This window comes from Bufo bufo, chromosome 7 (genome assembly GCF_905171765.1).
Source record: "Bufo bufo chromosome 7, aBufBuf1.1, whole genome shotgun sequence".
Lineage (NCBI taxonomy): Eukaryota > Metazoa > Chordata > Amphibia > Anura > Bufonidae > Bufo > Bufo bufo.
In genome coordinates, this window is record NC_053395.1 from 203,763,123 (window position 1) to 203,776,716 (window position 13,594).

A 13,594-nucleotide genomic window follows, 5' to 3' on the forward strand; every position below is an offset into this window, starting at 1 on the left:
CTCTGTCCTGCTCATCGAGAAGGAAGCACATACTCAGTTCCATCCTTCAACTGAAACCAGCTCTACTAGAAAGGACGCACCCCTGAGAAAGTGCATGCCCCCTGAGCTGCCAGCTTGAAATAAAAACTAGCAGAGCACTTGGAGCAATAACTAAGGCCTCTTTCACACGGGCATTGCGGGAAAAGGTGCGGGTGCGTTGCGGGAACATGTGCGATTTTTCCGCACGAGTGCAAAACATTGTAATGCGTTTTGCACTCGCGTGAAAAAAATTGCGCATGTTTGGTACCCAAACCCGAACTTCTTCACAGAAGTTCGGGCTTGGGATCCGTGTTCTCTAGATTGTATTATTTTCCCTTATAACATGTTTATAAGGGAAAATAATAGCATTCTGAATACAGAATGCATAGTACAATAGCGCTGGAGGGGTTAAAAAAAAAGAAAAAATTATTTAACTCACCTTAATCCACTTGATCGCGCAGCCGGCATCTCTTCTGTCTCCTTCTTTGCTGATTGCAGGAAAAGGACCTGTGGTGACGTCACTCCGGTCATCACATGGTCCGTCGCATGATCTTTTACCATGGTGATGGATCATGTGATGACCGGAGTGACGTCACCACAGGTCCTGTTCCTGCACACAGCTAAGATGAAGACAGAAGAGAAGCCGGGCTGCGCGAGCAAGTGGATTAAGGTGAGATTAATTATTTTTTTAACCCCTCCAGCGCTATTTTACTATGTATTCTGTATTCAGAATGCTATTATTTTCCCTTATAACCATGTTATAAGGGAAAATAATAATGATCGGGTCCCCATCCCGATCGTCTCCTAGAAACCGTGCGTGAAACTTGCTTGCGGATGCTTGCGATTTTCACGCAACCCCATTCATTTCTATGGGGCCTGCGTTACGTGAAAAACGCACAAAGAGGAGCATGCTGCGATTTTCACGCAACGCCCAAGTGATGCGTGAAAATCACCGCTCGTGTGCACAGCCCCATAGAAATGAATGGGTCAGGATTCAGTGCGGGTGCAATGCGTTCAACTCACGCATCGCATCCGCGCGGAATACTCGCCCGTGTGAAAGGGGCCTTAGATTGTCAGCCTGATGCTAATGTCTGCAAAGCGCTGCGGAATATAGTACCGCTATATAAGTGTGTATAATAAATAATAATAATAATGATTGGGGAGATCTCTGGATCCATGTGAGGTACAGGGCTGGTTCTAACTTTGTGAGAAAAAGAATGTCATGTACTTAATGGTCTATGAGTTTCATTTTTTTACATTAAACATGGAATAACCCCTTTAAAGGAGAACAGGTGGGAAAGTAGACCCCTCCAAGAAAAAGTCAGGAAAAGTCAGGCTATACTGGACAACCACTAATATATTACATCTTCATTCTAAGTGAAATATTAATTCCTAAGGTCTACAGTGACTTTTAGATTCAAATTCAAAACTATCATCCAGCATCTGCAAACGTCTTGCAACGCCCAAAAGTACATGCTGAGAGTTGTAGTTTCAGGGAATTTCCACAGGTTGCAGATAACAGCCTTAGGTCTCCTGCACACGACCGTAGGCGCCCTGTTGCAGTATTGCGGAACGCATTTGCGGATCCGCAATACACGGGCACTGTTCCGTGTGCATTCCGCATCACGGATGCGGACCCATTCACTTCAATGGGTCCACAAATCCGGACATGCGGAATGGTGCGGAACGGAAGCACGGAATGGAACCCATACGGAAGCACTACGGAGTGCTTCCATAGGGTTTCGTCCCGTACTTCCGTTCCGCAAAAAGATAGAGCGTGTCCTATCTTTTTGCGGAACGGCCGGATCGCGAACCCATTAAAGTGAATGGGTCCGCGATCCGCTGCGGTTGCCCCACGGTCGGTGTTCGTGCATTGCAGCACGGCCACGGGGCGCCCTCGTTCATGTGCAGGAGGCCTTAAAATAATACAAACCTCATCTATGTAGTGCCTTTGACCTGCTGACCTTTACACCATTGCCTTTTGGTGTTGAGGTAACTTGCATGCCCCTCAACATAACAATTCTGCAACCTCATTTCTTAGAACTCTGTGTTATGCTGCTCCTCTGTTATTCCTCCTGACTATTTATGAATACATTTACAACTGGGCATGTTCCTACACAGTATGGTAGTGTCAGCGCTAATTGGACACTGTCCAAACACGAAGGGACACACCCCGAACTGGTATCAACCACTCGTCAATTTATTCATTCATTTCCTGGGGGAATACAATAGGAACAGCACAACATAAGGGTTATGAGAAAAGATTCTGCAGGATTGTTATTTCACAAGGAATCCAAATACTAATCCATCTACTAAAAGAGACTTTTGAAGATAGCTGACAGGTCCTTTTTCAGACTCATGACCCTACAGATAGGAGTCTGCTGGAAATTCAGACGATTCCTATTGGAGATGTGATGACGTTGGTGGTAGTACTATCCTCAGTACAGTATCTAAGCAGATCAGTAGCATTGGAGGCATCATATATGACCAATAGCCAACCTACCTCAGCGTCATATTCCCAGAGCTGGTTACCTCTCATGTGATGGCACTTGAGCATGATGATGGGGCCATTCAACCGAGATACGTCCAGGCATAAATCATCTGTACGAATTTCTTTATCTGCCGTGTAAGAGAAGACCTGAAAAATAAGATAATAGTAAACTGTGGAAATCGACAGATATTTCCGCCTTCTAAGTCTATTTTCATTGTAGTTCCTTTGTATCCTAATACATTATAGTACAGAGCGGCCCACACATATGTAATTCCTTCCCTTCCACAGGGTAGTAACGCAGACTAGAACTGTGAAGCAGGGGGGTACCTTCCATAGAGGCACACCAAACGACTGCTACGAGGTCTCAGAGCTGAACTCTTCTTTCTGTGAAAACACTGCCTTTTTATGCAGCCACCACTAGGGGGAGCTCAGTGTAGACTTTATAAAATCCTATGCACTGAGCCCCTCCTAGTGGGAGCTGCAGGCAGACAGATTTGTAATAATGTATTTATTCTGGCCCGAATAGAGTGAGAAAAAAGGTGTTCAGGATGAGCGCTATATTTGTGAAGCATCGATTCCACTTAACTGACATAGAAGTGTCAGGCCTAGGGTGACATTTTTTATTACAACTTTTTAAATAAAAAATTTGTCAGCTTAACCCCTTAAGGACTCAGCCCTATTTCACCTTAAGGACTTGGCCATTTTTTGCAAATCTGACCAGTGTCACTTATAGTGCTGATAACTTTTTTTTTTTTTGTAAAATTTTTTATTTTCCAAAATGTAACAATACAAGGTACATATTAAATATTCAGAGCATCTAACATGACACAGAGGATGATAAGGAAGTTATGCAGTCTGGTTGAACACAAGACAATGGAGATGTTGTTTCATATAGCATTTTCGTAATTTGCATATATATACTACTGCACTCTAATGTTGTCGACCATTGTTACCCTATCCCTACGTAGGTGGGAATGCCTTATTATAAAAAATTGGTGGAAGGAAATATTCCGCCTAAGTAACCAGATATGCCGTACTACAGTGCCAATATCACCCCTCAAAGCCCTACTCAATATATATGATACAATCTCCCCCCTTCCTGTTTAGACAACTACTTATTGCGGCTCGCCTATTGGTCCCAAAATACTGGCTATCCACTACTCTTCCCTCCATGGAACAATGGAAGCAGAAAATAGACCAATTCAATTGTATTGCTTTGAAGAACTATCTTCATGGGAAGCCAGAAACCACCAGAAATTTTTGAACCAATGGCGACTATGGCAGGAATTCAGATTTACTACCTAACTGATACTTCCACTATATTTTGGTCAGATAGGTGGGATACAACAGACAGGTCACTATTTAAACCTTTAGCCCGTATAAATACTTAGTAATACCTCCAAAAATAGTTATTAATTTACATTCCTCATATGTCTACTTCATGTTTGGATCATTTTGGGAATGATATTTTATTTTTTGGGGATGTTACAAGGCTTAGAAGTTTAGAAGCAAATCTTGAAATTTTTCTGAAATTTTCAAAAACCCAATTTTTAGGGACCAGTTCAGGTCTGAAGTCACTTTGTGAGGCTTACATAATAGAAACCACCCAAAAATGACCCCATTCTATAAACTACACCCCTCAATGTATTCAAAACTGATTTTACCAACTTTGTTAACCCTTTAGGTGTTCCACAAGAGTTAATGGAAAATAGAGATACAATTTCAAAATTTCACTTTTTTGGCAGATTTTCCATTTTAATATTTTTTTTCCAGTTACAAAGCAAGGGTTAACAGCCAAACCAAACTCAATATTTATGGCCCTGATGCTGTAGTTTACAGAAACACCCCATATGTGGTCGTAAACCGCTGTACGGGCACACGGCAGGGCGCAGAAGGAAAGGAATGCCATACGGTTTTTCAAAGGCAGGTTTTGCTGGACTGTTTTTTTTGACACCATGTCCCATTTGAAGCCCCCCTGATGCACCCCTAGAGTAGAAACTCCATAAGTGACCCCATCTAAGAAACTACACCTCTCAAGGTATTCAAAACTGATTTTACAAATGTCGTTAACCCTTTAGGTGTTCCACAAGAATTAATGGAATATAGAGATACAATTTAAAAATTTCACTTTTTTGGCAGATTTTCCATTTTAATATTTTTTTTCCAGTTACAAAGCAAGGGTTAACAGCCAAACCAAACTCAATATTTATGTCCCTGATTCTGTAGTTTACAGAAACACCCCAGATGTGGTCGTAAACTACTGTACGGGCACACGGCAGGGCGCAGAAGGAAAGGAATGCCATACGGTTTTTGGAAGGCAGATTTTGCTGGACTGGTTTTTTTGACACCATGTCCCATTTGAAGCCCCCCTGATGCAACCCTAGAGTAGAAACTCCATAAAAGTGACCACATCTAAGAAACTACACCCCTCAAGGTATTCAAAACAGATTTTACAAACGTTGTTAACCCTTTAGGTGTTCCACAAGAGTTATTGGCAAATGGAGATTAAATTTCAGAATTTCAATTTTTGGGCAAATTTTCCATTTTAATCCATTTTTCCCAGTAACAAAGCAAGGGTTAACAGCCAAACAAAACTCAGTATTTATGGCCCTGATTCTGTAGTTTACAGAAACACCCCATATGTGGTCATAAACCGCTGTACGGGCACACGGCAGGGCGCAGAAGGAAAGGAATGCTATACGGTTTTTGGAAGGCAGATTTTGCTGGACTGTTTTTTTTTGACACCATGTCCCATTTGAAGCCCCCCCTGATGCGCCCCTAGAGTAGAAACTCCCAAAAAATTACCCCATTTTAGAAACTACGGGATAGGGTGGCAGTATTGTTGGTACTAGTTTAGGGTACATATGATTTTTGGTTGCTCTATATTTTTGTGAGGCAAGGCAACAAGAAATAGCTGTTTTGGCACCGTCTTTATTTTTTGTTATTTATAACATTCATCTGACAGGTTAGATCATGTGATATTTTTATAGACCAGGTTGTCAAGGATGCGGTGATACCTAATATGTATACTTTTTTTTTATTTATGTAAGTTTTACACAATGATTTCTTTTTTTAAACAAAAAAAATCATGTTTTAGTGTCTGAGAGCCATAATTTTTTCAGTTTTTGGGCGATTACCTTGAGTAGGGTATGATTTTTGCGGAATGAGATAACGGTTTTATTGGCACTATTTTGGGGTGCGTGTGACTTTTTGATCGCTTGCTATTACACTTTTTGTGATGTAAGGTGACAAAAAATGGCTTTTTTTACACTTTTTTTTTTTTTTACGGTATTTACCTGAGGGGTTAGGTCATGTGATATTTTTATAGAGCAAGTTATTACGGATGCTGCGATACCTAATATGTATACTTTTTTTTAATTTATGTAAGTTTTACACAATGATTTCTTTTTTGAAACAAAAAAAATCATGTTTTTGTGTTTCCATAGTCTAAGAGCCATAATTTTTTCAGTTTTTGGGAAATTACCTTGGGTAGAGTATGGTTTTTGCGGGATGAGATGACGGTTTTATTGGCACTATTTTGGGTGGTGCATATGACTTTTTGATCGCTTGCTATTACACTTTTTGTGATGTAAGGTGACAAAAAATGGTTTATTTTGCACAGTTTTTATTTTTTATTTCTTACGGTGTTCATCTGAAGGGTTAGGTCATGTGATATTTTTATAGAGCCGGTTGATATGGACGCAGCGATACCTAATATGTCTACTTTTTTTCCCCCCTATTTTTTCCCTTTTTTTTTACTTTATTTGGGGAAAATGACGTTTTTGTTTATTTTTACTTGAAACTTTGAATCTTGGGGGGGGGAAACAATTTTTTAAACTTTTTTTTTACTTTATTTTTTGTCCCACTTTGGGACTTCAACTTTTGGGGGTCTAATCCCTTTTACAATGCATTCCAATACTTCTGTATTGGAATGCATTGGCTGTATGAGTAATACAGTGAGTATTACTCATACAGCTTTCGGCCTGTGAGATCCAGGGGGCTGGATCTCACAGGCTCGTCACCGGAATGCAGCGCAGATGCCTAAGGAAGTCATCGCGCTGCCTTCCATGCCATCGGGTCCCCCCTACAGCCGCATGGGGACCCGATGGCACCGCCGCCCGACGGATAAGGTAAAACCGCAAACCGCAAGTCTGAATTGACCTGTGGTTTGCAGCGATCGCCGATGCGGGGGGGTCACATGACCCCCCAGCATTGTGACAGGATGCCCGCTGAATGATTTTAGCGGACATCCTGTTCCGATTAACCGCCGCCCCGCCGCAATGTAATTTTAAACTTAGGACGTACCGGTACGCCCTGGGTCCTTAAGGACTCGGCAAACATGGCGTACCGGTACGTCCTAAATCCTTAAGGGGTTAATAAATGAAAAATAAAAAAAGTTAATTCCTCAAAAATCATTCAATTACAATAAGGCTACTTTCACACTAGCGTTTTAGTTTTCCGGTATTGAGATCCGTCATAGGGGCTTATTACCGGAAAAAAAACACGTCTGTTTTGTCCCCATTCATTATCAATGGAGACAAAACTAAAAAGAACGGAATGCTCCAAAATGCATTCCATTCCGTTTAGTTGCGTTCCCATACCGGAGAGCAAACCATACCGTCCTGGGATACGGAGCAAGACGGATCTGGCATGACCCCCAATGCAAGTCAATGGTGTCGGATCCGTTTTCTCTGACACAATCTGACACAATAGAAAACAGATCCTTCCTCCATTGACTGTCAATAGAGTTCATGACGGATCCATCTTGAGTATGTTATCGATAATACATCCGGATGTGTTCATAACGGATGCAGATGGTTTTATTATCAGTAACGGAAGCGTTTTTGCTGAACCCTGCCGGATCCAGTAAAAATGCTGGTGTGAAAGTAGCCTAAGGAGGGTATCAGTGCTTTGAGCTCTATCAGTCAGAAATATAGATGAGCAAAGTTTTGGAAAATTCGATTTGGCCGCTTCATCGAATAAAAAAAAAAAAAAGTACTTTGTCATGATTTACTGATGACAATGAGATGCGATAGCGTCCCCATTATTTTACACCTCAAATGCCGCGTTCATACATGATCGCGGCATCTAAGAGTAATAATACAGTGTAAAATTAACAGAAAAAAATAAAAATCATACTTCCCTCCTACATTTGCTCGTGACGGCCCGGCCGAGATCTTCAATCAAGATGCCAGTAGGCGGCCCGTTACGAGCAAATGGAGGAGGTAAGTATGTTTGTTTTTTATTTATTTTTTTACACTATTTCAGGTTAAATTGATTCTCTACCGGAAAGCACGAGGAAATTCGGCTTTGCGGCAAATTCAATTTATCCTGAAATTCGGATCGAATTCCGCTTCATTGGATTCTATTCGCTCATCTCTAGTCAAAACCGCCAAAATGCCTCCATCTCATGCCCTGTTCCCATCTGCATTGTGGCCTCCGTTTATACTCAAAGCTCCAATACCAGGAAGAGGCTAGCCGGTAGAAGGAGGAGCAAGGGTGCACAGAGTGGCTTGAGCCTGCCCTTGGTGCACTTAACTACCCATTTGCATATGGATGAAAACAACGGATCAGTAAGCGAAAGGTATTATTACATTCAGCTGAGCTAGCCCTACAAGTCATTGTGCCTGGAGTAATAGTGAATTCCTGGTGACAAATTACCTTTAAAGCAAGTATGTACGAACAGGGGTGCACCTAGCCTTTCTGCTGCCCTCATGCCAGTTTCTTAACCTAACCCTTTGGCCACAATGAAAGCGCTCATTGCCCATGGCCCTTCTGCTGCCCCCCTACCGTGTGCTGCCTCACCTGGCCTAATTGGTGGTGCACCCCTCTGTACGAGGACTGGATATAGTGTAATGTATAGCAAGTAATACTTCCTGGGGTAACTTCTGTGCATGAACCTACAGAGCCGGTGATGGAAAATCATGCATCAAGTAGAGATATTGTAAAAGTCTATACGAATAGCCTCTGTGCATGCAGCGGAGGTGGTCTCTAATCATCTGTAAATTATCCGTATGAGCAGAGCATAAAGAATAAAAGAACAGAATGCTAACTAAACAAGACACCGCCTTAAGACTGACACCTACATGACACCCCCCCACACAATATTGATGAGCTTCCCAATCAACTCTCCCTGGGATGCAAACTAGAAAGACATAGAGAAGAGAGCGGGTGTACCTGCGTAGGTCTCATCCTAGCGATGCCAAAGTGTTTACTGTGTGGGCGCGCGGCCGGCAGCCACATTACTAAAGGAGCCCTTTAATTGCGGTGTGAAAACAATCAATGGAATTGTGGTTGTCATGGAAACACCATTTACTCAAATAGCAAATGATAGAGATTTATTTTTGAAGGGCTTAATACAGAAATGAATTAAAAATAGCTGTGCAGGCTTCACGGGGTTAAATTTACTTCCATTAGTTTTATTTCTCATTTCTAAAAATACAAAAGACGTGAATATCCGAGATATACGACAAGATAAATATTCTATCTATCTATCTATCTATCTATCTATCTATCTATCTATCTATCTATCTATCTATCTATTATCTATCTATTATCTATCTATCTATCTATCTATCTATCTATCTATCTAATATCCATATCTCCTTCTATATCTATCTATCTATCTATCTATCTATCTATCTATCTATCTATCTATTATCTATCTATCTATCTATCTATCTCCTATCTATCTATCTATCTATCTATCTCCTATCTATCTATCTATCTATCTATCTCCTATCTATCTATCTATCTATCTATCTATCTATCTATCTATCTATCTCCTATCTATCTCCTATCTATCTATCTATCTATCTATCTATCTATCTAGATGAGCAAACCCAAACTTTACCGGGCTCAGTGTTTGGGTGGTGTAGAAATTCCATTATGGATTCCGTTGATCCGTCATAATAGAAGTCTATGACCAAGCCTAAGGCCCCTTTCACACGGGCGAGTATTCCGCGCGCATGCGATGCGGGAGGTGAACGCATTGCACCCGCACTGAATCCGGACCCATTCATTTCTATGGGGCTGTGCACACGAGCAGTGATTTTCACGCATCACTTGTGGGTTGCGTGAAAATCGCAGCATGCTCTATATTCTGCGTTTTCCACGCAACGCAGGCCCCATAGAAGTGAATGGGGCTGCGTGAAAATCGCAAGCAAGTGCGGATGCGGTGCGATTTTCACACACGGTTTCTAGGAGACGATCGGGATGGGGACCCGATCTTTATTATTTTCCCTTATAACATGGTTATAAGGGAAAATAATAGCATTCTGAATACAGAATGCATAGTAAAATAGCGCTGGAAGGGTTAAAAAAATAAAAATAAAAATGTAACTCCCCTTAATCCACTTGCTCGCGCAGCCCGGCTTCTCTTCTGTCTTCATCTTAGCTGTGTGCAGGAACAGGACCTGTCGTGACGTCACTCCGGTCATCACATGATCCATCACCATGGTAAAAGATCATGTGATGGACCATGTGATGACCGGAGTGAAGTCACCACAGGTCCTTTACCTGCACACATCAAAGAAGAAGACAGAAGAGAAGCCGGGCTGCGCGATCAAGTGGATTAAGGTTAATATATATATTTATTTTTTAACCCCTCCAGCGCTATTGTACTAAGCATTCTGTATTCAGAATGCTATTATTTTCCCTTATAACCATGTTATAAGGGAAAATAATACAATCTACAGAACACCGATCCCAAGCCCGAACTTCTGTGAAGAAGTTTGGGTTTGGGTACCAAACATGCCGATTTCTCTCACGCGCGTGCAAAACGCATTACAATGTTTTGCACTCGCGCATGTTCCCGCAACGCACCCGCACCTTTTCCCACAACGCCCGTGTGAAAGAGGCCTTACAGATCCGTCTGGTTTCCGTTATGCAGGATGGAACAGGACTTTGTTTTCCGTCCTGCATAACGGAAACCAGAGTGATCCGTGTATGCTTGGTCATAAACTTCCATTATGACGCATCAAAACGGAATGCCTTTTAAAGGCTTTGGTTTTGCATTTCATCTACGAAACCTACCCGGACATCGAACACAGAACCTGAACCTGATAAAGTTCAGGTTCGCTCATCCCTAACTATCTATATCTCCCCCAAGATATGCACGCTGAATACAGCTACACCTACTGCACATCACAGGGTGAGATGCCGAAATATTTTGTGTAGCAAAATGGTAAGTTTGTATCACAAAATAAATAAAATTTGCCCATCCTCCAGCAGCACAGGGGATATCAAGACCGAAGCCGCACATACCGGACTTGATAAACCTCCCCCTATACATGTTGCTGGATGCCTCTGTTTCTGTGTCCTAAAAATCTCCCCAAAGCGGAGCCCTACGTTGTTAGTTTTCTGGATAAGTAAGCATAGCGTATCTCCCAACTTTTTGGATGGTAAGCTTCTAGGAGTAACAACTACGCCCCCGTTGCTGCTAGAGGCAATGCGGACACATATGAACATGGGACCAACACAGATGTCTTCAGCTGCCAAGCGCACATGTAACAGGTCAACCAGTGTCATAGGTACAAAACTGCTGACAGATGCCCTTGAAGGGTAAATGCATAAGTTCAGGATTTATGTGCGGAAAATCCGCACTGAAATCTGCAGGTGTTCGCTAGGAAATCCATGTGGACAATACGCATCAATTGGTACAGATTTGCATGTGGATTTGGTACGGATTTTCCGCACGCGGATTTTACTAAGTGAATGGAGAAAATCCGGTCAGGAAAAATAAAATAAATTGACATGCTGCGGATTTTAAAATCCACACCGCGGGTCAAAATCCGCACGAAAAAAAATCTTCATCGTGTACATGAGAATTTCAAATTCTCATAGAATACAATGTGCATGACCTACGTTGTGGATTTTCCGCACGCAAATCCACGCGGAAAATCCGCACTCAATTCTGATCGTGTGCCTTTAGCCCAGTGTTTCTCGTGAAGGGGCCGGCTCGTTCAGGGCCGGCCTTTGGGGTGTGCGAATTTCTTCTGTATAATGCCGGCAGGCAGGACGGGCGGCCGGCGCGTCCCTCAGTGATGTCACATGTCTGCGTCACCTGCTTTATGAATGAAGCAGGCGACGCAGACAAGTGACGTCACTGAGGGACGCGCCGGCCGCCCGGCCCGCCTGCCGGCATTATACAGAAGATATACGGTACTATTAGGAGTGAGGGGGGCATGTTTAATAACTTTAAACGGCGGCGGCGGGCACACGGAATTGGTGGATGGCACAGTTAAGGGGTGGGGGTCTGTGGATGGCACTGTTATGGGCTGGGGGCGGCACTGTGGATGGCACTGTTATGGGCTGGGGGCGGCACTGTGGATGGCACTGTTATGGGGTGGGGGGTCTGTGGATGGCACATATATAACAGTGCCAGCCACAGATCCCCCTGTAACAGTGCCAGCCACAGATCCCCCCCATAAGTGTCCGTCATCCACAGATCCCACCATAAGTGTCCGTCATCCACAGATCCCACCATAAGTGTCCGTCATCCACAGATCCCCCCATAAGTGTCCGTTATCCACAGATCCCACCATAAGTGTCCGTTATCCACAGATCCCCCCATAAGTGTCCGTCATCCACAGATCCCCCCATAAGTGTCCGTCATTCACAGATCCCCCCATAAGTGTCCGTCATCCACAGATCCCCCCATAAGTGTCCGTCATCCACAGATCCCCCCATAAGTGTCCATCATCCACAGATCCCCCCATAAGTGTTCGTCATCCACAGATCCCCCCATAAGTGTCCGGCATCCACAGATCCCCCCATAAGTGTCCGTCATCCACAGATCCCCCCATAAGTGTCCGTCATCCACAGATCCCCCCATAAGTGTCCGTCATCCACAGATCCCCCCATAAGTGTCCGTCATCCACAGATCCCCCCATAAGTGTGTGTCCGATCCACATTTCTTTCTTTTTTTATTCTCTTATACGTTAATAAGGATACAGTGTTATGCAGAGGTGTACTTATAACAATTTTATAGACAAATGATACTATTTACAGTCGCGCGGAGGGCGCAAAATGTTTTCTTCTTCCTAGGGGGGGCATGACAGAAAATAATTGAGAAGCACTGCTTTAGCCTAAGGAGCAAAGAGGGACTGAGGGACTTAGGTCAAAAGTAGGGACTATCCTTCAAAAAGAGGGACACTTGGGAGGTGTGAAGTAAGTCATATGAACAATTTGGCAGATGCGGACATACAGTTATGCTTTGTGGCCCATTTTGCTTTCAGTAGGACATATTTAAATATTACATGCAGAGTAGTAGCTGGAGCAATTATTTTCTGTGCTGTCTCCGCTAATAAAAATAAATGGGAGCTAATGGAAGTCCTCAGCTCCTTACGTACCATCTAGCCCTCGACACTACAAGATTTATGGAGTCTATTACGTTTGTGCTCAATGTATATTAGATCATCTGCTTATCACAAATGACTACGAATCAATACAAATCATGCCGGGTCAAGGAGCTGGTATGGCACCGAGTCCACAGAAAGGCTTATTATCCGCTCCGTCCACAAGACGATCCTGCTCTGAGTCATCCATTCTTAACTGAACGCTCAGATAACGTATACAGCGCTCCAGAGAAAATAAGAATTAAATCTGGTCACAGACCAGGAGGTGTCATAAGATACAGCGAGCATTCAGTATTCTCTGAGGACACATGGCTCCGACATAAAGAGGGTGTCCATCTGGTATGCATTTATTTTTAAAGGGTCGGAATGAAAAAAGGAAAGATGTCATAATTACCTCCACTGGCGTACCTTACATTGAGGCAGACTATGTGCAGTACCCCAGACCTAAGGGTATCTGCAGAGCTTGGTTTGTAATGCAATATAATGTTATGTTTTGCCATGCTATGTCATGTTTGCACTGTACACCAACAGGTCAGGTAAGGTTGGTATCAGGGATGGAGCTCTTGGTAGGAGAGGGCTGGTCCTAGCTCCTGCCAGGAAAGGGGCATGTTAGTCTAGATACTCAGGAGTGAGGAAGCACGTGCTATTGCTCCTGCTCCAAGGGTCTGAGGGACCAGGGAACCAGCTCATCTGTGAGGCTACTACTCCAGAGAGACTGAAAGAATAC

At 43.1% G+C, this 13,594-nt stretch overlaps 1 protein-coding gene across 1 annotated transcript in view; it reads right to left on the reverse strand.

Annotated features, from left to right (window-relative positions):
* The window catches only part of GALNT13 (polypeptide N-acetylgalactosaminyltransferase 13), a 397,996-nt gene that overhangs the window by 59,077 nt on the left and 325,325 nt on the right, over positions 1–13,594 (reverse strand). The window contains exon 10 of the mRNA XM_040441045.1: positions 2,522–2,656. Within this exon, the coding sequence (XP_040296979.1) occupies positions 2,522–2,656 (135 nt within the window). The remainder of the gene's footprint in view (positions 1–2,521; positions 2,657–13,594) is intronic.